Raw genomic sequence first — 25,191 nt, 5'->3', positions numbered from 1 at the left:
GACTGGGCACCATTTTAATGTTGTAGAAGCTTTGTCTCTAAAAATTTAAATACATTTCATATATATTTTAACATGAAAAATCAGCCCAGACTGCAGGCAGGCTCCCTTCCTCCTAGGGGAACGGTGAGGGGCAGAGGGCAGGGCTCCCTCGGGCACTTGGTGTGCCTGGCACAGCAGTGCTGGGCCGAGGGGAGGGCGGCTGCACCTGCCCCAGGGAGCCCATCAGAGTCTGAGCAGGAGGCCGGGGGCAGCGGAGCCCTTGGAGGGGCCCATGCCCGGCACGTCCCCGCAGCCCCCTTGGCCCCCTGAGCAGGCACCCTCGGGGGTGCCCCGCTCCTCCCCGGGGGGCGCCCTCGGGCTCTGCAGCCGTTGCTGCCGCTCCTGGGCCTGCCTGGCCCGGCTGGCAATGGCACGCACGCGGCTCTGGCTGCGGGAGGAGGAGCGCCGCAGGAAGCCAGGGGGACCAGGCACCCCATCCCCAGCGACACTCAGGCTGGTGGGCGAGGTGATGTCGCCGGCCTGCTGGAAGCCTGTGAGCCAGCGCAGCTGTTCCGTCAGGGCGTCCCGCCGCGCCCCCCGCCCTGCCCGCCCCTCCCTCGCCAGGCCCAGGCTTCGGCCCAGGATCTCCACCTGGGGGGCAAAGTCGTCGGCAGTCAGGTCCCCCAGGCTCTTAGACTTGGCGGCTGCAGGGCAGTCCCGGAGGCCTGCCAGGGGAAGGTGGCCCCAGGGCAGCCTGGGCACCAGGGGACGCAGCCGAAGCTCTTCTGGTGCAGCGGGCAGCTGGCTGGCGGCCCGCAGGTTGGGGCTGGATTTGCTCTTGGTCACGGCAGGCAGGTCCAGGCGGGCGGCAGTGGCTGGGCAGGGCCGCAGGGGCAGGCGGCCAGCTAGAGCCCCCGAGACACCCCCCGAGACACCCTCACGGCCCAGGACGAGGCCCAGACCCAGGCCCGGCAGGGAGAGGTCGATGACCGTGTCGCTGGATGACACACTGGAGGACGAGGACACGCTGTCGCGATGGCCACCAGGTTCCAGCCGCCGCCACAGCCGGTCTCCACCTGTGGCGTCTGAGTACACGGCTGGGCAGGGCCCGGCTGGGGGCCGCCATCCACCCGGGTGCTCCGCGGGCACCTGCCCCTCACTCTCGGCCCTTCTGACCACCTGGCTGCTAGGGGTCCCCTCACACACACCTCCAGGCCCCCCACCATGGTAACCCTGCCGCCGGCTTTCCGGGGGCTGCTCAGTGTCCCCTCTGCTCCGGGTCCTGGGCTGGAAGGGCACGGAAGCTCCCAGAGTGACCGCTGGGGGGCTCGTCACTTTGGTGCCAGGTCCCGAGGCGCACAGGGGCCCTCCCGGGGAGGGGCTGGGGGGGGCAGCCACCAGAGGTGGGGGGCCGGGGCCCAGGGCTGGCTCCTCAGCAATAGTTTCCAGGCCACATAGAGAGGAGCCCGTCCTCTGCATGGAGAAGGGGTGGGTATCTGTGGACGAGATGGAGAGGAGCATGTTGGACACGTCCCCCCACGGACAGTGCCCACGAGACCCTCAACAGCCAGGTCCCTCCGTGTGCACACAGCTGCCCCCCACCCTGCCCTCTGGCTCTGCTGCTACTGGGGCTGGGGGTGCAGACAGGCTGTGCCCCTAAGAGGGGTCCCCAGGGCCCCCAACAGGCCAGGGCACACAGGGGCCGGGCCCCATTACCTGGCACTCGGCTGTTCTCAATCCCTAACTATAGAGGCAGCGTGGGAACAGAAAGAAGAGGGTGGTCAGCATGTGGGTGGGACTGGCAGATGGACAGACAAACAGCAAGGCTGGGTGGGGTGCGAGGATGGATCGGGCTCTGGGGTGGGGGCACGGCTCAGCTGTCAGCCCCTCCCCGTCCTGGGGTCCCCTGTCACAACTGCTGCTCAGCACAACTCAGGCCGTAAATGAATGCCCAGGGCGGAGAGGCAGGTGCAGGGTACACCCCCATTGCCGACGTTGGGGCCCGGGCGCCATCAGGGGCCATCCGGCAGCACACCACCGACCATGCCAGACTTTCCAGAGGACTGTGGTGCAGGACCAGGGCTGAACACGTGCAGCCTGGCCTGGGGAGAGGCCGTGGGGGGCTGGAAGCGGCCCCTGGATCTGAGATCAGGCCAGTACCAGACCCGCGGGCCTCAGCACACACAGCAGCTGGGGTCAGGCCTGCTCCCTGGCCTCCTAGGCGCTGGGGGGGCCCTGAGGGCAAGAGGCCTAGGGGACGGGCACAGTAGACAGGGAGGGGTGCTGGGGGCTCCAGGGGACCTCCAGGCAAGCCAGCGGGGCACAGGGAAAGGAAGCCACGGCGAGCACACAGAGGCAGCAGTTCTGCACACAGCAGCGCAGGGGGTCACCCAGCTCAGGCCATGCCAAGGGGCGTGTGCAGGGACAGCACGGAGGATGCCGCAGCGGAGCGTCTGGTCTTACCGGTGGAGAGCATGGAGGATTTACTCCTAATCTCCTCCAGCTTTTGAACGAACAAGGCATTCATCTCCCTCTGCATGGCCCCTGCCTGCCTGTGGGCGCCCTCAGGCCAGCGGGGGACCACCTCGGGGCTGCCCAGGCCGCTGGAGTCCGAGGACGCAGAACAGCCGCCGCCGCCACCCGGACCCTGCCACGGGGCCCCTCTGCCCGTCCCCGCGGTGGCGCAGGGAGCCCCCAGCGAGTCCGCCCGGGCCCGGGGCTGCTGGCTGATGGCCTCTGGTGTGGCAGTGGGCCCCGGGCTAGGCAGCTGTCCCCGCCGCAGGCCCTCGGCGTCCTCACCAGCGCAGGAGCCCACCACACATTTCATGCAGGTGGCGGCCATCCCAGCTGGCCCGGGGCCCTCGGGGACACAAGAGGGCGGCTCCTGGGCCAGACTCCCCCCAGCCGGGCTCCTCCCCGCCGGCGCCTTACCTCGGGGGCTGCGGCTGCCGGGCTCCTCTGGGGCTGAGGCCTCTAGGACGGGGCCAGGGCTGGGGGCGGCCACGTCACGGGCCTCCCCCTCGGAGCCCGTGTCCTGCGTGCCCAGGACCAGCTCTGGGAAGGCCTTGCGGCTGGGTTTCTGGCTCTTGGTCGGGGCGCTGGCCGTGCGCCGCAGGAGCCGCTGGCTAACGGAAGGCCGGGGCAGGGGCAGCCCAGCAGCATGACTGTCCAGGGAGCCGGGCTTTGTGCCTCTGAGGAACAGGCCTTTTAGGCCCAGAGCCTGCTTGACCTGCAAGAGAAGGAGCCCCCATAGATGGCAGCCAGGCATGGGGCCTGGGGCCACCAGCCCAGCCCAGGCCATTCTGGCGGGTGGTGAGTGGCCACACCTGCTGCAGCCCAAGGGCCAGCTCAGGAAGGCACCTGCGGCCGTCAGGCTGTGCCACTCATGGCTGTGTGTGGGGAAGAGGGTCTCCAGGGTGCCTCTGCCGGGGGTGGCAGCCACAAGGGCCCTGGCACACACCAGGATGACGACTCTCCCCTCCCTGAGTGCATGGAGGGTCTGCATGCCCCGGGGCAGGTGGGCCCAGCGAGGGCCAGGAGGAGGAGGCCCCCGGGCTTCTCCCATGCCGGGACCCTGACCCCTGGCTCCTGTGCCCACATCATGTACCCCTCACAGGCCCCCAAAGCCCCCGGCTCTGGCCGGGCCCCCAGGGTGGTGCTGGCATGGAGAGAAAGACGAAAGAAAACCCATGGGAGCAGACACTGCCCAGCTCACGCTCACCCTGCCTTCAGGCGCCACAGGCCGAGGAAGCAAGCAAAGCCGGGCACAGGCCAGCGGTCTCTTCTCCCATGTCCCTGCCTGGCCCCCTCCCCCGGAGGTGCTGCCTCTTCCGGGAAGCCTTCCTAGACTGCTGTCAGCCTCACCCCGCTCTCTGCTCACACAGCCCTAAGGGCAGAGCCCATGCCGGTTCGGCATTCCCTGAACTGCTGCTGGCCTCTGGCCTTCCCGGACAGCCAGGCCTCTCCCCACAGTCTCCCTGCCCGAGGAGGGCAGCCAGGGGTCCCCAGGACTGGTTGGCAAGTGCCTGGGTCAATGCTGGAGAGGCCGACAGCTGTGTCTCAAGAGTGCAGAGGCCAGAGGGGTCCTCACATGCAGAGGCCCTGACAACAGCCACCCCTCCCCAGTGACACGGGGGCACCTCGGGGCAGAGGTGTTAAAGTGGTCAGCACTTGAATCAGCTTCCCAATTCAAGATCCCAAATCCAGAGCAATTTGGTCAAAGTTGGCTGCAAAGTCATTTAGAAGAAGGTCCAGGATTCAAGCTCGGAGCTCCTGGTCCCTGGGGCCTCCCCACCCCACACCAGGCGTCATGGGTGCACAGAGACTCAGGGAGCACATGGGTGGGGGCAGAGAGGACCGGTAAGATCAGGGAGGCAACGGGTGCAGGGTGCTGGGGCGCCCCGAGGGAGAGGACCAGACACAGAGGGGCACAGGGCCATCAGACAGAGGACAGAGGAGGGACGGAAGGCCAGGGGGGTCCACACACAGGAGGCCTAGCCGAAGTCCTGGACCTGCCTCATAAATGCGGCTCTGAGCTGAACATGGCCCAAGGGACCCCAGAACCACATCACGATCCATGTCACATGAGCTGACAGTCTCCAAAATGCTACCGGATCACAGATGCTAATGGGGACGGCCTGAGCATGCAGGGAGGGGGGCGGGGGGGCTCCGCCGCCCCGGCGCTGGGGTACCTTCGAGCTCCTAACAGGACTGTCCTTCTAAAGGTAGACTTGGGACATAGGGAGCCCACTGCAAGACCAAAGAGACAGAGTGAAGGCCGTGAGACGCCGACAGCCGGGCGCGGAGCCCGCGGAGACAGGCAGACACAGGACAGACAGATGGCTTGACGAGGGGCGAGAGCCAAGTGGCCTGTGGCGCTGTGCCCAGCAGCACCTCATGGCCGGGGCGCTGGCAGGAGAGACACGGTGGGCACCAGGACCACACAGGGCCCCCACGCACACCTGATGGTGTGGAGCACGCACTGGAGGAGGACCCCCTTCAAGGGCTGAGGGGGGCAGGCAGCAGAGCCAGGCGACCCCTTCCAGGGAGGGACGGAGCACCAGGGGCCCTGAGACACGGAAGGAACAAGGAGTCTGGGGAGAGGCGGGGGGGGGGGGGGGGGGGCGGCGCGGGAGCGCCTGCAGCAGCCACGGGACACAGGGGTCAGGGGGCCCCCACCACCCACCCTGAGGATGGAGGAACAGCCCCCACAAGTTAACTGCAAGGCCCCAAACCCCAACAACATGGCTGGGGAGGGGCCGGGGGGTGCTAAGGCAGGTAGGTGGCCCCGCAGGTGGCACTCACCTTACCACTGATGTCACTGACGGCCACATGGACAAAGATGGAGGCCTCTTCCATCCCCTCTAGGTACACGTGCCGATAGCCTGAAACAGCCAGTCACGGCTCACCCTGCCCTACTCTGCTCAGGGGTCCTGAGGCCTGAGTACAACCCGTAAGCCCGGTGCTGGGGTCTTCTCCAGGAAGCCCGCCGGTATCACAGGCTCATCCTTGTCCGGGAGCCGCGCGAAGCTGCAGCCTGAGCGCCCTTCCCTGCCCCATCCACAAAGCGCCCTCCTCAACCCACCCATGGCAGGAGCCGACCCATGGGAGGAAGCTCAGCCCTGGTGCCCTCAGCTGACCTCTAGGGAACGCTGGCCTGTGGCGGGGGGAGGTGGGGGGCAGAGGACGTTGGTCTCTATGGGGGAACGTCGCCTAAGCAGGGGACATTGGTCTCTATTATGGGGGACACTGCCCCCACTGCCCACCTGGCATCATGCTGCTGAAGGCCAGTGTCCTCTGGCCAATGAAGTCACGCCCAATGGGGTCATGGTCCCAGACGAGGAAGCGCACCAGTGCGATCTCAGGCATGTGCACAGTGAACACCAGGGTCTCTTCCCACATGGGGTTGAATCCTAGAGGCCACCAGGAGGAGGTGTCACCTCCCACCCCAGGTCCAGCCTGGAGGCCACCTGCCCACACCCTCTTTAGTGCTTCCTCCTGGGCTGGCCATCCAGCAGAGGAAGCAACAGCTAGGGACGACCCAGGCTCTGACACGGGCTCCAGCCAGGGGGCAGCTGGCAGCGCCCCCCCTACCTCCACCGTGAGGCTGCGGCCAGAGAAGCCATGCGGGGCCCTGGGCCTCACCATTGTCATCCACCACACGCGTCTGCTCCCTGTTGCAATCCACGGGAAGCCCGATGACCTCCACCTCCACGAAGGGGTCGATGATCTGGGTGCAGAGGGCAGGGGTGGCACCGGGCCTGGCCAGCTGTTCCAGCCCCGCCCACCCACGCCAGGGCCCCTCCTACCTCGCCTCGGTCTCCCAGCATCGAGTCCCTTGGCTTGGGGAGCTGCTGCCCACTGATGATCCGAAGCACCAGCTGCTTCTTGAGCTGCCCGGGCAGGGGGTCCTCGGAGTTGGGGTTGAAGACACCTGGAGGGCCAGGGCGGGCTGCAGGCTGAGGGGGGCAGCACAGGCCCACTAGGAACACCAGGATGGGGGCGGGGTGGGGGGGCAGGGGGAAGGTAGGCAGGGCTCCAGCAGGGGGCACTGCTTGGGGGGGTGGTGCTGGCCACTCCTGTGACCACCCTGTGACGGGTCCCAGCCCATCCTCTGGGGTGGGGCGCAGGTGCTGGGCTCCCCATAGCCCTCAGGAGGTGAGTGAAAGGTGGCAAAGGAAGCCAGAACCGGTGGGGGAGGGAGTCAGGTTAAAATGGGGAGAAATCTACTCGTGATTTAGGCGGTTTTCAGTGAGAAAAGGGAAGCTCGGGCGCCCGGGCCAGAGCCCCGTGTGGAGCCACCTCAAACATGTCCTCCTTGGGGACCCAGTTCACCCCCAGCCAGGCCCCGGGGGAGTGGGGCCCTCCAGCACACCCCGTCTTCCGGCATCCTGGGGGGCCGTGTTCCCGGCTGCAGCTGCCCCCGCCCGCCCCACCCTGGGCCCCTGAGCCTCACCCTGGCACATGCACTGGGGCTTGAGCACATAGCCACAGTTCCCATTGGCACTGAACTTGGCGCGGTTCAGCTGCAGCATCCGCCCCTCTGACTGGTAGTTCAGGGCGACTATAAGGTAGGGCGGGAGGTGGCCTGGTCAGTGCCCGTCGCGTTCCCCAGCCCCCTGCTCGCCTGCTCCTGTGTCCGGCGCTCACCTACGTGAGCAGGGGCCCTGGGCTCACCTCTGTGCACGACCAGGACCACACATCCTGGCAGATGCCCCGGGAGCCCTGCACAGCCAACCCCGTCCACCCCTAGGAGCGCACGGGCAGAGGGGCCACAAGGTGGTATTTCCCACCTTGTCCTGGGGTCCCAAGGACTCAGTCCTGGTGCCAGCCCAGTGACGTCGGCCCGCCATGGCGGAGGCTCTCCGAAACCCCTGGCCTGGCACCAAGTCCAGCCGCCTGGCATTGCAGGGCCAGCCCCCTTCCTCGTCCCGGCCACACGCACCCATCTGGCAGCCTGCGTTCCAGAAGGGCTGCGGGTTGTAGTTGCTGGAGTCCACGCGGTAGGAGGAGGGGTAGATGCGGGAGAGCTGGTGCTGGTTGAAGCGCAGGTACTGTGCCGGCTTCTGCTGCAGGATCTGCTGGGCCCTGGTCTCACTGAAGGACGACACCTGCCAGCTGGACGCCACTGTAGTGCAGACGGGCGGCTTCAGAGGCGCGCCCGGGCCAGGGCCGGCCCTCTCAACACCCCCGGGGCCCTTGTCCCCTCACCCTCTGCCTCCACGTCGTGGGTGCCCACAGACTTGGTGTACTTCACCAGGTCCGAGAGGGCACGGGACAGCTTCATGGTCTTCTTCTGTCGGCTTGCCCTGCAGACAGGGTGGGCGACAGGGTCAGGACCCCAGGGTCGGTGCCCCTCCTGACTCAGGCCAGCCTGGGCACCACTGATTCATGTGGAATGTCCACCTAACGTCCACTACGCCCTGTGGTGCGGGGCCTGGGATGGGCCGTGGACACTGAGGAGTGACACGGGGAGGGGCAGGTGCTGGCGCTGAGTCCACCGAAGGATGCCTGTCCCACAACGGGCGTTCAGGGCAGGCTCAGGGGTATGTGCTGGCCAGTCTGGCCCTGCAACCTGGGGTCCACACCTCCCACCCCACCGTGCTGTCCCCGGGCCACTGCGGGCCTGTATATCCAAGTCCAGCCATTGCCGGGACAAGGACACTTCCCACCACTGCCATCTATTCGGGGTCCGGGCTGAGGCAGACACTGACCCTCGACTCTGACTGCCCTGGGAGTCAAGGTCCTCATCCCCCTCCTCCATGCTGGCCGCCTTCTTTAGCTTGCTGCTCTTCTTCTGAGTGGAAGGAGAGCAGAGTCAGGCCCTGTGGAGCCCCAGGTCAGTCAGGCCATCGTGTGGGCTGGAGGGCACAGGAAGCAGGCCTGCCATCCTGGGGTCCTGGTACCCAGGCTGCCTGGCTGGGCCTGCTGTCCTCTGCAGTGTGCAGGTCAGCCTGGGCCCCAAGGGACCCAGGGCATTGGCTGGGGAGGGCCTGGGGGGGCTGTCGAGGCACCAGCCCCATGCAGCCCTAACCAGGGCTCTGGACCCCAGGCCCGGTCAGATGATGTAGCTAAGAGTCCAAAGAGGGGATGGACTCTGGGAGGCAAGCCAGGGGCCCCAGGAGCTGGAGGGGACACCTGCTGGCCACCACATGGACAGCTGGGTGAGTGGGAAGAGGGAGCATGGGGCCTCCACAGGGTGCCCCTGCCTGGGAGCCCTGTCAGACCTTGCGCTTGGAGAAACCGCTCATGAGGATCCGGTTGTTCCGTCTGCTGACCCCGGCGTCCTCCCCGGACTCCACATCCTCCTCAGCCTGGGGCAGATGGGGGGACAGAGGTGACAGGTGGAGCCCAGCCTCCGTCCCAGGGGCTCCAGGCATCCTTCCCGGAAGAGGGGGACCTCGTGAGGCCCAGAGGAAGCAGGAGCTGCCCCAGGCCCACCTTGGGGGCTCAGTGGGGACCAGGGGTCTGAGAGGGGGCCTGCAGGCCCCACAAGCTCCTCGAGACCTCTTGTTTTAAACTCTTTAAGGCCTCAATTCTGAATGTTTTTCCCATGGAGGGTAAGCATGTGATAAACACTATTTGTATGTCTGGAATGTTCCCCAGCCACGCATGCTTACATGTGACCCTCACGAAGCTCCCTGTGGCTCCGGTGTCCTGCCCTGCTTCTTGTGGAGACAAATGTCTCCCCTAATGACACAGATGCGGGTCTGCACCCCCCAAAGCTGCCGACTGTCTCCTGTTCACCCCAAAACTACCACGAGCCTTCCCTGTGCCCACCCTGTCCACATGGCTCCATACGCACCCCCACCAACCAAACCCCAGCCTGGACCAACGACCCCTCTGGCGTGGACCCCGGTCACCTGGAAGAGGCAACCTAGAGCTCAAGCTGGCGATGGTCAGCTCTGCCCCAAGGACACAAGGGACAGTCCCCTAGGCCCTGGAGCTGTCCCCAAGGAGCCCACCATGATGCCTGCCCCCCTGGCCTGGCCACGGAGCACCACGGCTCACTCATCAGAAACGGAGCATGTGCCCCGAGATGCTGCCCCACGGCTGCCCCCCAAGCCTCCAGCCACTGCCCTACCCTCACCTCGCTGGCCCGGGGAGAAGCCAGGGCCCATGGGGAGTCAGGACAGGCAGTGCCCCAGCTCCCATCCCTGCCCTGAGTCTGCCGTGCTCGTGCCCTTCTAGTCAGTGGGTCGCACGGAAGGGTCGGTCCAGAGCCCAGGGCACAGATCCACACAGTGGAAGGGCTTAGCTCAATGATGCTCCATATCGCCCTTCGAAGTGTTTCTCCCCCTCCTCCTTGGGCCTGGCAGTGCCAGCCCATTTCCTTCCTCATTTGGTGACGGTTCACCGCCCACTGGTGCTGGAAGCCGCGCATGGTGCGTTTGGAGCCAGTTGAGGCCAATGCACTTCACGGCTCTGTAAACATTGCCTGAAACGCCTTGCACAAGCAACTCTAAATCTGAGCAGAACCCAGGAGAGACGCGTGTCAGCCCAGCATCCTGGAGAAGCAGCTGCAGCCTCAGCCAGAGTCTGCTGTCACTCACCCTTCTTCCCCACACCCCTGCACGCCTGAGCTTGGCAGGCTTACAGCACCGGCCTGAGCTCCAACCACCCTCAGCTCCAACCACCCTGCTCAGCCTGAGCCCATGAGCAGCAGGGGGCCCGCATTGGGCCACTCCTGTCCCCCAGACGCAGCCTGATGACCAGAGACAGCAGAGGGCCCGCCTCAGGCCACTCCTGACCCCTGGACGCAGCTGGTTGACCACAGAGAGCTTGGCAGCATGGGGGCCGCAGGACAGCAGGGGGAGGAGCATCCACGCCTTGGACAGGGCATAAGCTGCAGCACCAGACCAGGAAGGAAGGTCCAGTCCTGGCCACTCTGAATGTCGGGAGGGGGTGCTGGGTCCCTCAGGGAACCAGGCCCATCCTTGGCCAGCCTGGCGCCCACCAGAGTTGTGCCCAGCACTGCAGACCAGGACCCTTCCTTGTGCACCTGCTCCTTCCCCACCAGACTGCCACTCCTACTGCAGTCTGAGCCACTTGCCCTCTCCCGCACAGGGACTTGCCAGGGGTGGGGGGGCCACGGCCTCGGGCCCTCCAGCCAAGGGGACAGAGAGGCCTGTTGGGGCCATGTGCCGGGCCCCGCGGCCCAGACGCTGCCCCCTCTGCCTAGACCCCCTCGGAGAACTCCATGCCCTGCACCCCCCATTGCCCTCCTACCCACATCCCAGCAGAGCAGGGCCTAGTGCAGCTGGGAACAAGGTGGATTTCCCTGATGCCCTCTCCAGGCCCCATGCCTGCTGGTTTGGCCTGAGCTGCTATTGCCTCTCTTCTCCCTCCTCCTCCTCCTCCAGGAAGCCTTCCTTGACTCCCTGCTCCCTCATATGCAAAAAGTCACACAGACATAAGTTTCTCAGGTCCAGGCCACCATCCTGTGTGTCCCCAGGTTCCCAGGCACACGCCTGGATATCGCTTGGTCAAGGAAAGCAGGAACTTCACTGGGCATGCTGCCCACCTGCTCACCCCCCAGGACTGTGGGTGCTCTGTCCTCCCCACGGGACATATGGGGACGGGTTTGGGGGTGTGTGTATGCACACATGTGCTCAGGTGTGCACAGACCGCCTCCTCCAGGCCCTTTGCCCTGCCACAGGCTGACCTCATCAGCTGTAGGGCTCTCACCTTTTTGCCTTCTGCCTTGTACCCAAGCTTTCCAGACGGGGGCAGCGTGGACACAGTGAAGTCATTTGGGTCCTCGCAGTCCCGAATCTTTGACTCCTTCATCAGGGAATCCAGTTTCTTCTTGGCAATGTTTTCTACACGCTTCCGGTTGGTGGCAACCTGTCAAAGCCCACCGGCCAACCCTTGTCATCAGTCCCCAGGTCTGTGGTGGCCGCACACACCTGCTGGAGCTCGGGATCCCAGGCCCCGTCTTGGCTTCTCACACCTGGCCCTGGCCGCATGCTCACTCCTACATGTTACCCTCACGCCACCCTACTCCAGGGCTGCATGGCAGACATGACTTGCCCCCCAGGGCCACAGACAGTGACCAGCAGGCCCTGAACCAAGGCCTCTCTGGTTTTAATGCCTGCATCCTTTAGCTGCACAATGCTGCCCACAGAAACTCAGGAGAACTTGAGGGAAGACGTCAGAGGGTTCATTGGCCTAAGCAGCTAGGGATCTGGGATCCCACCACTGGCTACCAGATACCTCAAGGAGGCGAGCAGGGGCAGGGACAGACAGCCTGGCTGGCCAGTACCAGAGTCTGGGCAGTGTAGCCTCCCCGGCCTGGAGCAGCCCCCATCATAGCCTTGACAAACCTGGACTCCTCCAGGGCAGGGCCTGGGCCATGGGCTTCTGGGGGCTCCAGTGCCCAGCTTGGAATCATACAAGGTAGATATCAGACAACATGGGCTTACTGTCACCTGGGGCCAGAGAAATATGCAGGCACATCCAAAGCAGAAAGAATTCTGCTGCCTCAGGGCTTTCTAAAAACAATTAGCTGAAGTGGTTGGGAATGCTCCTACACAATTATTTTCCCATCCGATGGGCCCTCAGGGAGAAATAATACCTTCCCACCTCACAGCAACTGCTTAGAACTATGCCCAGAGGAGAGAAGAGGCTAATTACAGAGTCCCCCCAGCCCCGCTCCCTTTATCACTCCTCAGCCTCCCTGTGTGACCTCCAACCCCAGCCCCTCTGGGTGAAGAGGTGGAAGCCCAGCAGCTAGGAGCTCAGGGGCTGTGTCTTGTGTGAAAGGGCAGGCAGGGGAGGGCCCCCACTGGCTGAGCACATACCCAGCTGTCTGTGCAAAGCACCATCACATCAGTATGACATGCCTCTCTCAGCCACCTGCAGCTCCCCCCTTCCCAAAAAGGGCCTTCCAGCCCCTGCTCACATCCCCATTGAGAAGTTTGCAGTCCTCGTCAATCTCATCTGCACTGTCTTCGTCAGACACCTCGCCCTCTTCAGCATCCTCACTGATGTTGGCAGGAAGCTTCTTGCCCTGGTGGGGAGACAGTGGACCGTGGGAGTGGTCCTGCAGGAAGTACTGGGAGGCCAGTACCCATGCAAGAAGCAGCAAAGGGAAGGAGCATTTCTCAAGCTTGCTTGTGAACCTCAGGCCACGGGGTAGAGGCCAACCTGGCACTTCCTTGCTGCAGCAGCATGGGAGGGAAATGCTTCAGTGTGCACTTGGAGGTCCCCAGATTAAGTGGCCACCATGGAGGAAGACTGAAGCCAAGTCAGGGGTAGGGCCTACCCTGACTCAAATCTGTCAGAGATGGTATGTAGCCCCATACTGTCTAGAGCAGGGCAACTGCCCCTCACCTGACCACAGATCAGAGGTCAGAGTCCCCACAGGATGCTGGCAGGCAGGGACTCACCTTCACCAGAATCTTTCCCTTGAGCATCTGTGGAGAAGGAAGCAAGGTGGCATCGTCACTGCTTACTGATGACACGTCCAGCTTATCTCCAAGAATATCAGTTAGATACTGGGCCATCTTCTTCTGTTGGATGACACTGCAGTGGTTCTCAATGGACAGGATCACTGGGTACCTGTGGCCCCAAGGCGGAAGGGGCAGAGAGAAGCCAGGGGAGGGATAGGGCCCACCTGTGTGAGACCTTAAGTCACCTGCACCAGTGAATAAAAAGATATCTTCACCAGCAGCCAGGTTAGATGGAATCGCCAGCCACTCTGGGAGGGGGCCCATCAATGGCTTTGAAAAGCAACTGAGTGGGTGGGAAATGAGCTAAGAAATTTTAGGGACACGTAAGGAAGGCATGCAGTTCATATCCCAATAGGAAAAAACAAAGGCAATTAGAAACTCCAGGAAAACAAAAGGAAACATTCAAGAAAGTCAGCAAGTCATGGTTTAAAAAAGATGGGTACTAAACTGAGGTGAAACATGGAGCAATGAATAGACTGAGAAAGATAATCTCATTGACCTAGATACTGGAGACATGGTCCTGTGAATGGCTCTGGGGTCCCAACATTGGCCCCATAAGAAAAGAAACATAAGCCAGGCATATACCATCTGGTAGAACATTGTTATTACCTGCATAGTGCAAAATGGGGAGTATAACATAGGGATTTTCATTCTACGCTCTTCAATTATTTGATTTATTTTTTTTAACCATGTGCACATTTTACTTGGATTTTTGCCAAAGGGCAACATGATCCTTTCAGAAAACATAGGTGACCCAGACCTAGAGGGCATGAATCAGAGCAAGAGATGGACAAGTCCTGTGATGTGGAGATAACAAACAGGACTTGGGGTGAAGGTTAGTCATCTCCCCATTTCTAAGGCAAGGGACTGAAGCCTGAAGTCCAAGGCCCTAGGGAAGAACCTTATACCTGCAAAGATTATGCTGGCACACATAAGGTACAAGCCCTGTCCTGAGACTCTAGCAGGTTCCTGGGTCCCCTGCAGCTACAAGACAGGTACCTGTCTCAGCATCCCTGCCCTGAAATGCCTCTCTCACCTGAAATTCTAGGGCCCAGGCTGCCACTCCTCACTCCCACTGCCTTCTGAAAGCTCAAGACAGAACTCGGGCAAGCTCCTTCAGGAGGGGCCCCTCTATTTCTATTTTCTAAATCAATCTTGCTTCTCCTTCCCTCCATCATTAAATTAGCTCTTTCCTTGTCTGTGAACCTTGTTTAGCCAAGAGTTGAAGGTGTGGGGAGGCAGTCTTCTATTTCCAGAAACTAAATTGGGTTTTGTTCAGCAATGTCTGTAGCTACAGCTGAGTGACAGCAAATTGTGTTTGGACACGGAGTAACTTCTGGGGGTAATTAGTGCCAGAGCCACCACTGCTTCAGGCAGCTAACACCAGAGGTTGCCGAGTGTTTGTGGACAGGAGCTGCTTGCACAGGTACCCCACTCAGCCACAGCTCATCTGCTGTCAGCACCTGCACCCACTTCTTTCCTCTCCCCAGAGCTGTGGCTCCACTCCCTTCCCTGACCCTCAGCTTCAACAACAGACCCCAAAACCAGCCCCTTGGCCTCTGCAAACTGCTCCCAAGAAAGGATGTGGGGGAAGGGCAGGAAGAGCCATTTGAACCCCTCCTCCACCATCCCCCTTCAGTCTCCCCCCTCCCCAGTCCCAGCCACTCACTCATTCTTGACAAAAGCATATTTGTTGATGGTTTCAATGACATCTCTGAAGAGGATCTTGGAGGTCAGAGTATAGCCATGGTGCACAATGGGCTCCCCGTCAGGCCCATCCCAGCAGTCCACTGTGGGCAGAGTAGACCTCAGTCAGCTCCAGGAGCCTGATTGCCCACGCCCAGAGTTCATGGACTTGCCCAGCAGTTACCACCAGGAGGGGCCTCTCACGGCTTCTGCTTGGGAAGGAGGGCAGACACCCTGCTCAGAGACCCCACAGGGGTGGGGCCAGTCCACGGTCCAGGCCCGGGACCCTGGGGGCTGAGGGGATGTGGAGTCCTAGAGGCCTGACCACGCACCCTCCACGCAACGGCAGCCGGCCTGCAGGACCCAGGCGTACATGTCTACCCGAGACTGGGACATGAGCTGGTCACCCACGAGGTAGGTGTTGTGGGATGAGGTGATGAAGTAGTGGCTTAGCGGCCGTGTCATGTCCTGGTGCACGCCATGGTGCTCTGGGTTAAAGATGTCGCCGGCGGGACTCCGAGTATAGTTGGTGAAGCCTGTGTGAGGAGCACAAGTTGGCGCTTAGCCCCTGCACAATGGTCACACCACAAGGCTCATCTCAGCACCACCCATCCCCACACCATGTGGAACAGGAAGCTACCCACTCAGGCCACCAGTCCAGGGCCACAAGTTACCCACCAGCACCTCCCCCACATCGGCCTGCCAGGACAGCTGAACCGCAGAGACGCCCCTACTCACCATCAATGCCCAGCACCCCCTTACTCTTGTTTTCTGGGCAGGGCTCAAACTGCTCGATGATGTCCCGGCAGCTCTCAAGGGTCACACCCGCCATCTAGGCCAGAGCAGGGGCTTAAGCCCAGGCTAGCCTGTCACTGGCCTGGGCTAGACTCAGGCAGGACCCCCTCCTCCACCACCACCACTGCCTCCCACCCTGCCTCTGATTGTCACACCAAGACTAACCAGAGTGGGGTGGGGAGGGGGGAGGCTCAGGCCCCTGCAGTGTGCTTCCCTGATCAGGTGGCCCACTGGCTACCCCCAGTGTCACAAGACTTGGGCCTCAGTGGCCAGAGGACTACTGATAGATCACACGGCTCTGGAAGAGCTGTCTCCGACTGAGGATCCTTGAATCTGGGGAGGGTCTTTGGTCTCATCAGCTGGGCCACCCCACATCCCCACTGTGTCAGGGGTCTCAAGAGCTATGAACCAGGGCAGTCCTGTGTGTGAAAAGGTGCAGGAAAACTGGGACCCAGTCCCACCTTGGAGGAAACCCGGGGGCACAGGGAGCCTCCTCTCCCTGGCCCCTCTGCTGCCTATCCACAGCTATCACAGGAAGGCGCACAATAGAGCTGAGCCCCGGTGGCCCTTCACATCAATGACCCCACACATAAGAGGCTGGGTAATCTCCCAGGGCCCTGGGGGCAGCCCAGTCCAGGAGCCCCCAGTTCCCAGAAGCAGGCCCACCAGCAGGGCTTCCAGGAAGTCCCGAGGAATGCAGGGGGAGAGGTAACTGTGAGGGGAGGCAAGGGAGACAAATAGGGTCAGAGCTCAGAGCAGTTGTGGACCGCGGGAGGTCCAGAGTCCAGGGGGCTGTTCAGGGCCCAAACCACCCACCTGGTGGACAGTGTTAGCCCCAGACATAGGGAGAGTTCTAGAAAGCTTAGGGCAGAGGGCAGGGAATAAAGAGCCACTCACAGTGGCTGGGCTGGGGGTGAGTCTCCCTGGACATCAAGATTCAACGAGGCTGCTGTCAGCCTCTCCCACCTGGATAAGACCCCAGGGCTCCTGCCAGCGGAACTGCCACAAGGACAGAACCCCAGCAGTGAGTGGTCAGGAGGGACTCTGGGAGAACAGCCCCAGGGGCAGCCCTCTGTCATGCCCTGGGCTTAGGGCAGCCTCATCGTGGAGCGGAGTGGGGCAGGGTGCCAACCCGGGACAGTAGTGGTGGGAGATCCTGGGCAACTGCTGCGTAGACTGGCCTGGGTCTCTCGGCTGCACCTGCTGTTCCAGCCGCCCAGCCCTTGGCCCGGCCCAGTGGCCGCTTCCTGTGGCCCCTAACCTCCAAGCTGACTGCCGCTCCCACTTTCTGCCCAAAACTAGGTCCCTAAGGGTTCCAGGAAGTTATAAGTCTGGAAGCTGGTCCTTGTGGTTGCTCCCACCAGCCCTAAGGGTGGGAGCCATATGCTGTCTGAGCCCCACCACAGCAGTGCTCTTTCCTTGGGGGACTCTGGCCTTCCCCTCTCCCACTACAGATTTCCAGCCTCCTGCCCACCACAGAAGGTAACACCCAGGCCCTGCCTCGTCCGAGGTTGAGGAGTCCACATCCCTGAGCCTCTGGACACTGGGCCCCCAGTCAAGAGGACAGTGTCCAGGGAGCACTCGACCTCTTACAATGGACAGGAAGGCCTAGAATCAAGAGAAATGGGTGGGCATGCCCCTCAGACACCCAGAGGCCTCTGCTGGACAAATGAGTGAGTGGCGGTGGCAATGGGCCTGGAGCTCAGGGGGTACAAGCTAGCCAGACCCATGGCTGGAACAGGTGGGAAGGCTGGGACATGGAACCCCAGTTCTATGAGGCACTCCACGCTAAAGGTGCTGCAGTCAAGTGCAGGCTCCCTTCAGGAAGCTCGGGGTGTCTGTGGTCAGGGCTGAACTGCTCAGAGGCCCACAGAGGAGGCCCCTTAGGGCCTCCATGGGACACCCCTGAAATATGCTGGCATGGCCCAGGATGGGAACCAATGCAGGTCCACTAAGTGAAAGGGTTTAGGGACCCTGAATGCCGGCTGTAGACCATCCTTCCACACTGAAGGGTTCTCGGCCACACTGAACTGGTTTAAGTGCCCTGGGAGCCACATAGGCTGGGACTCGGCTCCTGCTGCCCATGCCCTCACCTTCTGCTCCACCTCCAGGAAGCGCTGGAGGTCAGTGGCGTTCAGGTGGTCCTTGTGGTCACTGTAGGTCAGCATGAGCAGGTAGAGGTCCCGGCGGGTGGACATCATCTTATAGAAGGCACAGAACTCCTCAAAGCCCAGTGTGCCCTGGTGGTCATCTGTATCTGCTTCCTGCAAGCCAAAGCCTCTGTGTCCCCCGATGTCCCACCCTGATAGCCCCCTGGGCCCCTGGCTGCAGTGAATTCACTGGGCTCCCCCTCTGACTCTCCTACCAAGAAGCCACAAAGTGACTCTTTAACTGAGAGCTGACCCCCCTCCCTAGCCTTAAAAATTAACTTACACTTAAAACTGGCACAGTCACCCGACTCTGAGAACCAACACCCCACATTGGAGTCAAAACCCCCACTTTGGGGTCAATGCTCCATCTGGGAATCAACACCCCACTCTGGGAACAATACCTAATACTGAGAGACAACACCCCACCTGGGAGCCAACACCTTGCCCTGGTGTCAATAGCCCACCTAGGAGCCAACACTTCACTCTTGGAGCCAACCCTCTAACCTGGAGTGAACATTCCACATTGGAGCCAACACCTTACTCTAGAGTCAACACCCTACACTGGAGCCAAGGCTCTTTCAACCAAAACCCCATCCTGGAGCCAATATCCCACCTAGGGGCCAATACACCATCCTGGAGCCTACAACCCAAGCTAGAGCCTACAACCCATGCCGGTGCCAATACCCCATCCTGGAACCAACACTTCACTCAAGAGCCAACACCCCACATTGGAGCCAACACCCCACACTGAGAGCTAGTACTCAATCCTGGAGCCAAGACCCTGCACTGAAGCCAACACTCTACTCAGGGAGCCAACAATCCATAAGGAGTCAATACCCCACCCTACTCTAGGGTCAACACTCCACCCTGAAAGCCAACACCTCACTTTGGAGCCAACACCTTACTCTAGAGTCAACATCCTACCCTGGAGCCAACACTCCATTCTGGAGTCAATACCCCACATTGGAGCCAACACCTTACTCTAGAGTTAACATCCTACTCTGGAGACAACACCCTACCCTGGAGCCAATACTTAACCCTGAGAGCTAATACCTCACCCTAGAGCCAACACCCCATTCTGGAGTCAACACCCCACATTGGACCCAACACCTTACTATAGAGTCAACATCCTACCCTGGAGCCAACACCTTACCCTGAGAGCCAACACTCCACTCTGGGAGCCAACACTCCATCCTGGAGTCAACACCCCACATTGGAGCTAACACCTTACTCTGGAATCAACACCCTACACTGGAGCCAAGACCCTTTCAGCCAATACTCTGCCCTGGAGACAATACCTCACCTAGGGGCCAACAACCCACTCTGGAGCCTACAACCCACCCTGGTGCCAATACCCCACCCTGGAGCCAGCACCTCACCTGAGAGCCAACACTCCATCCTGGAACCAACACCCCACACTGTAGCTAACACCTTACTCTGGAGCCAACACCCCATCCTGGAGCCAATACTTTAAAATCAACATCCTACGTTGGGCCAACACCCCACTTTGGAGCCAACACCTCACTCAAGAGTCAACACCCCACCTTGGGGATCAACACCCCACCCTGGAGCCAACATTCCACCCTGAGAGCCAACACTTCATTCTGGAGTCAACACCACACATTGGAGCCAACACCCTATACTGGGAGCTAACACCCCACCCTGGAGTTAATGCCCACCCTGGGTTGTGGCCTGTAATTATAATTGGTTGCCCATTGTTAAAAAGAAAAGCACAAGGCCCCAAGGTGTACAGGAGTGCCCTGGCTTCAGTCCCCACAACAGAGAGAGGACCTGGCCACTGTCTTTCTCTTGCAGACAGGGCAGCTCCCACAACACCTGCAGGAAACCCAGGGGCAAACCCTCTGGGACCCCAGTGAGACCAGAAACCCCTTCATGAACACACTCACTCAGGGAGCATCTACTGAAGTGTCAGACCCTGGGAACACTGAACACCAAGGCCAGGGACAGACCCAGAGGACTAGACACAGCAACTGCAGGCCTGGCTGCCCAGAAGAGCCTGAGGTGCCCTGTGGCCATGGCGGTCCCTGGGAATGGGTAGGAAAGTCCCCATAGAAGGTGCAGCTCCAGACCTGCCTGGAGGTTGACTATACGGCAGGAAGGGACATCAGGTCAGCACCACAGACAGCAATATGCCCAGCTGTGAGTGCCATCTGGAGTCTTTTCCTCACGTGATGACACAATCTGGGGTGATGGGGGTGGGCACTAGGTCCCTGAGGCCCTTTCTGGACCATCATCATCAGCAGGGAACCAGGGTACCACAGCCACCTGCACTTCCCTGTGTCCAGTGAGAGCACTGCTCTTGGGAAGGCTGATCTCTAACATCTGCCCTTAGCTTGACACTGAGGTGAGCACCTAGCAGGGCCCGAGAGCCTCACTCTAGGACCCCAGCATCCTCGCCAAGGCTGGAGCAGGATCAGAGCCCAGAGCCCCGTGTGCTGGGACCCAGAAGACACCAAAGACCACATGTGTCTGGAGCTCGGTTTGAGGGCAGCCCTGGGTCTGAGAGCCAGCAGGCCAGGCCAGGCCAGGGCACATGCTGCAGGTCAAAGGGCACCCTGGGGACAGAGCCAGGCTGTCAGTGCTCCCAGGGTGTGGCTGGAGCTGGGCAGAGATGCCCATTGTGTTGAGTGTCTGGCTTACAGGGTGATTTGGCCTCCCACCCAGTTCAGTGCTGGGTGGCACAGCCAGGAGTCCAGGATGGGGTGGCTGCTGGCTTTCTGTCCAGCTGCCAGCCCTCAGGGTGAGTAAGAACACTTTATGGGGATGAGACCTTCAGGAGACCCAAAAAGACAGACCTAGCCCCTCAGCCCCAGAAGTGCTTCCTGAAGGAATCCCTCAGCCACTCTTCCTGCAGACAGCAACCGCGGGAGGTGAGGGCGCGCTCAGGCAGGAGCCACCGAGCTGGGCCAGGCCTCGGAGCCAGCACAGGGTGTTGGAGGCCACGCGGGGCCTAGACTGCACTCTGCTCTTATCTCAGACTTGATGAAACTCTGTTCAAGGCAGCCTTTACCCACCACACAGACTCTCCTTTGATCAGGCACTTCCGATGGAAACAGTATTGAGATTTCTCGACGACCAAATTGATGCTAACGAGCAAAGCTGCCCTGCCTGGCTGGAGGTCAGCCCTCCTTCCCTGGGTTCCAGAGCCCTGCGGAGGGTGGCTGTGGAGAGGGCCGGGGAGGCCTGTGCTCTCAGGGACTCCCACGGACATGGCTGCTTGGTTCTGAGCTGCCCTGGGTCTGGGCTCCGCAGGGCCCTTCCTACCCTGCTGCTTACTTCCCTTGAGCCTAGACCCCACCCCATTGGCAGGACCCAGGCTGCAGCCATCTCCTCCCTATTCTGAGTTTCCTCAAGGGCATCAGGTCAGAGCCCAGACTCAGCCAAGTCGGTGGCTGGTCAGAGGGCTCTGTGGGGAGCCCCTGTGCTGAGTGCACCTAGGCCCAGTGTCCCTATAGGAGGAGCAGGTGGGCATGGGCTCCCCAGAGCTCCCAGTGTGGGTGCGTCTTCAAGCCAGGACTTTACACTTGACCTTCAGGCCCTGGGAGACTGTGTGCACTTGTACCCCATTCGGGGTGCCCCTGCCTAGGCCAGGTTGGTTGAGTCCTAACCCAGCCTATTGCCTGGCCCCCAACAGCCTCACCATTCTGGAAGAGCCTCTCACCCTGGAGCTGCCCCTAGAGGTAGGGTCGGCAGGGTACATGGGGGGGCAGGGGGCTGCTGATCTGCAGGCCTGAGGTCCAGCTCCTCACTGACCAGGCAGGCTCTATCTTCTTGGGGGCCCTCAGGAGGGGCCCTGGGAGCCACCTCGAGTCCTTGGCCAGCAGCCTGAGGGTGTCCCACTGGCCCCTTCATTCATGCCCAGACCCATGTGTTCTGAGCTACAGGTTCCCCTCTCTCCAGCTGAGTGCCACCACCTGTCTATCATGAGAGCACATGTGAAGCCACCAGTGGCTATGCCTGGTGGAGCAGTCGGTTGTGTGTGTGCCTATGTTCGTGTGTGTGGGGGGGGGGAGGCGGGAGAGTGGAGAGAGGGAGGGAGAGGGAGGGAGAGGGAGGGAGAGGGAGGGAGGGAGGGAGGGAAGGAGGGAAGGAGGGAGAGGGAGGGAGAAGCATTTTTCCAGGCTGCAGCCTAGGAACTGGGTTTGCTTGCCCATCAACCCCACAAAGCACAACCCACCGATGCCACCTTTTCTCCCCACTGCAGCAGCAGGAGTTCTGGAAAGACAGAAACTAATTACAGACAATAAAGCCTCCCTGTCAGCTGACAGATGTGCGTTTGTAACTTCTAACACCAGGCCGGTTGGCAACTGGGAAGACTGCCTAGGGCGGGGAACCAGAGACATGGCCTGTGAGATGGGCCAGTGTGCCACCTTTGGTGGCTTCCTTCAGTGACCACTGACTGCAGGCCCTGCCCGACTTCCTGCAGCTCCCACACACCTGCAGCCCCCGGCCTTGCCTCGCCTCACCTTGAACATCTGCTTCACCCTCTGCCGGGGCAGGTTCACGTTCAGCTTATGCAGCAGCTGCAGGACCTCACCGATGCTCAGGCTGCCGTCCCCGTTCTTGTCAGCCTCGTCAAATGTCTGCTTCAGCCACTTTAGGGCCGAGTTAGGGACCAACATGGGTCCAGCCGTGCCCCGCCCCCTGCCCAGGACACCAGCCCAAGCATCCTTCCCCAAATGTGTGGCCCTGACAGGGGCAGGATGACCCCACAGGGAGGGAGACACAGTGTGTCCCTGAGGTCTGTCCCCCAAGACCAAGGATATTGGTCCCTAGTGCGCTGGCGGCGGGCCAGGCTGTCCTCATCGCGGATGCCTGCCATGAGGTAGCGCAGGCCGGTGACCCAGGTGCGCGCCTCGTCCCCGCTGGGTGAGACCAGGTCCAGCGACTCTCGGTGGCTGCCATGGTAGATGCTGAAGCAGCAGTTGGGGTCAAAAATGCCATCGGGGTAGCGCTGGAAGATCTCCGACTGCCGACCCTCGCTCACCTCCTGGATGGAGTCGATGGAAACTGCGGGGGGTGGGGGAGCACCTGTCACAGCCGCCCCCGGGCCCCACGCCACAGCAGCTCAGCACACAGGGACTCGGGAGGCGAGGCTGGTGGTCTGCTGGGGCTGGGGAGGAGCTTGACGGCCGGGGAGGGCTGGGGACAGGGCCCTCAGGCAGGAGAAAGAGAAAGTACAAACGTGCTCAGGCTGGTGGGTCAGCCCTCCCTGCTCTGCTCTGACCCTGAGGTCTGCTCCCCACTTCCCTGGGGGTGTCTTTACACACCCTTCCAGAGGGGGGCGGCCTCCCCCTACTTAGTGATTCCAGCTGTGGCCTGTGCACTAAGCAGCCAGGCTGCAGGGTGACAAGGCCCAGACAAGCCTATGGGCCTCCCAACTCTGAGGCTGGGCTGACCCTGGGCTGCCTCCCTAGGAAGCTCTGGCACCAGCAAGAGGGGGCAGCGGGAGCAGCAGGATCCTGCTCTAGCAGGGCTTTCATTACTGGACGCAGCACCCCGTGCTCCACAGACCCTCCTACAAATCTGAATGACGCCAAGGAGCTGAGCTCAGAAAGGTGTTCATAGGGGCTGGTCCGTACAAGTGGTGGGGGCTCCTCCCAGCCCAGCAGCCCCCTTGCCCTAAGCCAGCACCCTGAGCTCCATCCCCACCACTGCCCCTCTAGTCGGCCTCATGCCTCCTGCCTCCTGCAGGGCAGCCCTTCTGGGGATCCTCCCTTCTCACCCTCTGTCCTCTGCTCTCACCCGTGAGCGCTCAGCATGCAGAGCCCACTTCCCTGGAATCTGGGCCTCCAGACTAGGAGGCGTGACCATCAGGAACAGCTGCCCCCATCTCCTCCCTCATGGAGACTCAGCTCTGAACAGCACCCTGGGCCCACCCACCGGCCCTGCCCTGTCGGCTGCTCCCCTCCGGGGGCTTCTGTGACCCTATCTGACCCCAGTGCTTGTCAGGACGTGAGGTTGCCCTGTTGTGAGGAGGGACTGCCCAGCTCCCAGGATGCCCAGTGCAGGGAACAGTGCCGGGCAGAAGGAGGAACTCCAACTGAGCTCAGCAGTGTCACCTCCCTGGGCCCAGGGGGCAGTGCCAGCCGTCTCCTCCAGGATGCCCTCCACGGGCCTCTGCAGCAAGGCCCTCTCCTAGGCCTCTGGCAGCAACAGTGCCCTTGGCAACTGCTGGGCTGAGGCCCTGCCCTGGCAGCCCTGGGTCTCTCCTGGTCCATTCCTACCCCTCAGCCTGGTCCCCACCATGCCCTGCTCAGAGACCAACCTCTCCCTTCCTGCACAAATCCTTTGGCTCAGGACTCCTCCCGGCCCCAGGCCGCCTTGCCCTTGGTGTGACCGGCTGGTGTGTGTCTCTCTCTGTTTCTGGAAGGTCTTGTTCCCCAGCCAGACTGAAGTTCCTTTTACCCCTCAGCCCCACCCAGATCCAGGAACACAACCAGGGCACTGAAGGGCATGGGGCCCCTACCCCATCCCACCTGGCATCCAGAGGTCACCTCAAAACCCCAAGGCCACTGGACCCACGTGCCAGGCCCAGGGCTCAGGATGCTGCTCTCCCTGAGATGCCCCCCCAGTCGTTCCCCCCAGGGCTGCCCCGCTCACTCTTGGCCTTCTCATTCTTGCGTGAGGGCCGCCAGCGGATGCAGGAGCGATGCTCGTCCAGGAAGTAGAAGCGGACCAGGCCCTTGGAGCTGCCACGGAGCTTCACCATCTGTGTCCCCGCCTGCATGGCACTCATGCATCCCTCCACTGGATGTCCACGGACGCAGCAGGCAGACAGATGACAGACACAGAGATAGACAGGAGTGGCATGAGGGCTGGGCCAGCCCCACCGCCTACCAACCACGTGCTGCCGAGGCGTGGAGACCATCCACCGCACCCCCCGCCAGCCCATGGGGGTTAGGAGCCCAGCTCTTGGGCCTGGCCAGGATGTGGCCAACCTCTCCTGGGTTGGGGGAGGTCCCGGGTCGGGCCCAGCTCCTCCACAGCTTTGCTTTCCTTTCCTCCAGCTACCTGCCCACCCACCCTCTGTTGGCCCCACTGACCGCCATGACCCACCCCCAAAGTCTATGACACATGAGGGGCTGTGGTGGCTGAGCCACTCGCAGGGGCTTCTGTGCATTGAGACCCTGAGCTGGGCATAGACAGCAGCCAGCGGCCACAGGCTCTCCTGAGAGCCTGAGCCCCCTTCCCGTGGTGTCCAGGAAAGCCAACCTCCTCCTCCTCCTCTGTGCAGTAAGGGGAGCATAGCACTCGTCCACCCCTGGGGGGAGGCCCTGTGAGGCCAAGGCTTGCAGCAGGTGCAGAAGCAGACTTCAGCTCCAGAACGCAAACCCCTCCCTGGCGTTCCTTCCCTCTCTTCCCACTCCTCTGTCCACTGGGCCTCCTGCCTGCAGCCTACATGTCTGCCAGGTCCTGGGGTCAGGGAGCACCCAGCAGGCCGGCAGCCTCCTGGCACTAGAGAGGCACCCCACCCTCACACCTACTTACAGAGAGCCCAGGATGCAGACAGTGCCATCTGCTGAAGCGCCAAGTCACTAAACCCCACAAGACCCACCCAGCGAGGGACCCTCGGGAGCCGCTGTACAGGCACATGCCAGCCCGAA

The 25,191-nt window shown here is 61.8% G+C and overlaps 1 protein-coding gene across 1 annotated transcript in view; it reads right to left on the bottom strand.

The window, feature by feature from the left end:
- Positions 1-25,191, bottom strand: part of PLCH2 (phospholipase C eta 2) — a 65,122-nt gene continuing 39,931 nt past the window's right edge. Inside the window, exons 3-23 of the mRNA XM_035715982.2 lie at positions 24,188-24,334; positions 22,352-22,594; positions 22,051-22,181; positions 17,507-17,677; positions 15,357-15,450; positions 14,951-15,154; positions 14,602-14,722; positions 12,870-13,041; positions 12,383-12,490; positions 11,167-11,325; positions 8,706-8,792; positions 8,193-8,275; positions 7,690-7,787; positions 7,424-7,606; positions 6,935-7,042; positions 6,288-6,412; positions 6,124-6,208; positions 5,745-5,891; positions 5,284-5,363; positions 2,911-3,208; positions 1-1,475 (exon numbers count right to left, since the gene is read on the bottom strand). Of these exons, the coding sequence (XP_035571875.1) occupies positions 223-1,475; positions 2,911-3,208; positions 5,284-5,363; positions 5,745-5,891; positions 6,124-6,208; positions 6,288-6,412; positions 6,935-7,042; positions 7,424-7,606; positions 7,690-7,787; positions 8,193-8,275; positions 8,706-8,792; positions 11,167-11,325; positions 12,383-12,490; positions 12,870-13,041; positions 14,602-14,722; positions 14,951-15,154; positions 15,357-15,450; positions 17,507-17,677; positions 22,051-22,181; positions 22,352-22,594; positions 24,188-24,334 (4,097 nt within the window). The 3' untranslated portion in view covers positions 1-222. The remainder of the gene's footprint in view (positions 1,476-2,910; positions 3,209-5,283; positions 5,364-5,744; positions 5,892-6,123; positions 6,209-6,287; positions 6,413-6,934; positions 7,043-7,423; positions 7,607-7,689; positions 7,788-8,192; positions 8,276-8,705; positions 8,793-11,166; positions 11,326-12,382; positions 12,491-12,869; positions 13,042-14,601; positions 14,723-14,950; positions 15,155-15,356; positions 15,451-17,506; positions 17,678-22,050; positions 22,182-22,351; positions 22,595-24,187; positions 24,335-25,191) is intronic.

Source organism: Canis lupus, chromosome 5 (assembly GCF_003254725.2).
Source record: "Canis lupus dingo isolate Sandy chromosome 5, ASM325472v2, whole genome shotgun sequence".
NCBI classification, from domain to species: domain Eukaryota; kingdom Metazoa; phylum Chordata; class Mammalia; order Carnivora; family Canidae; genus Canis; species Canis lupus.
The sequence above is the reverse complement of the archived record's forward strand: the minus strand, read 5'-3'. Positions and strand labels throughout refer to the sequence as shown.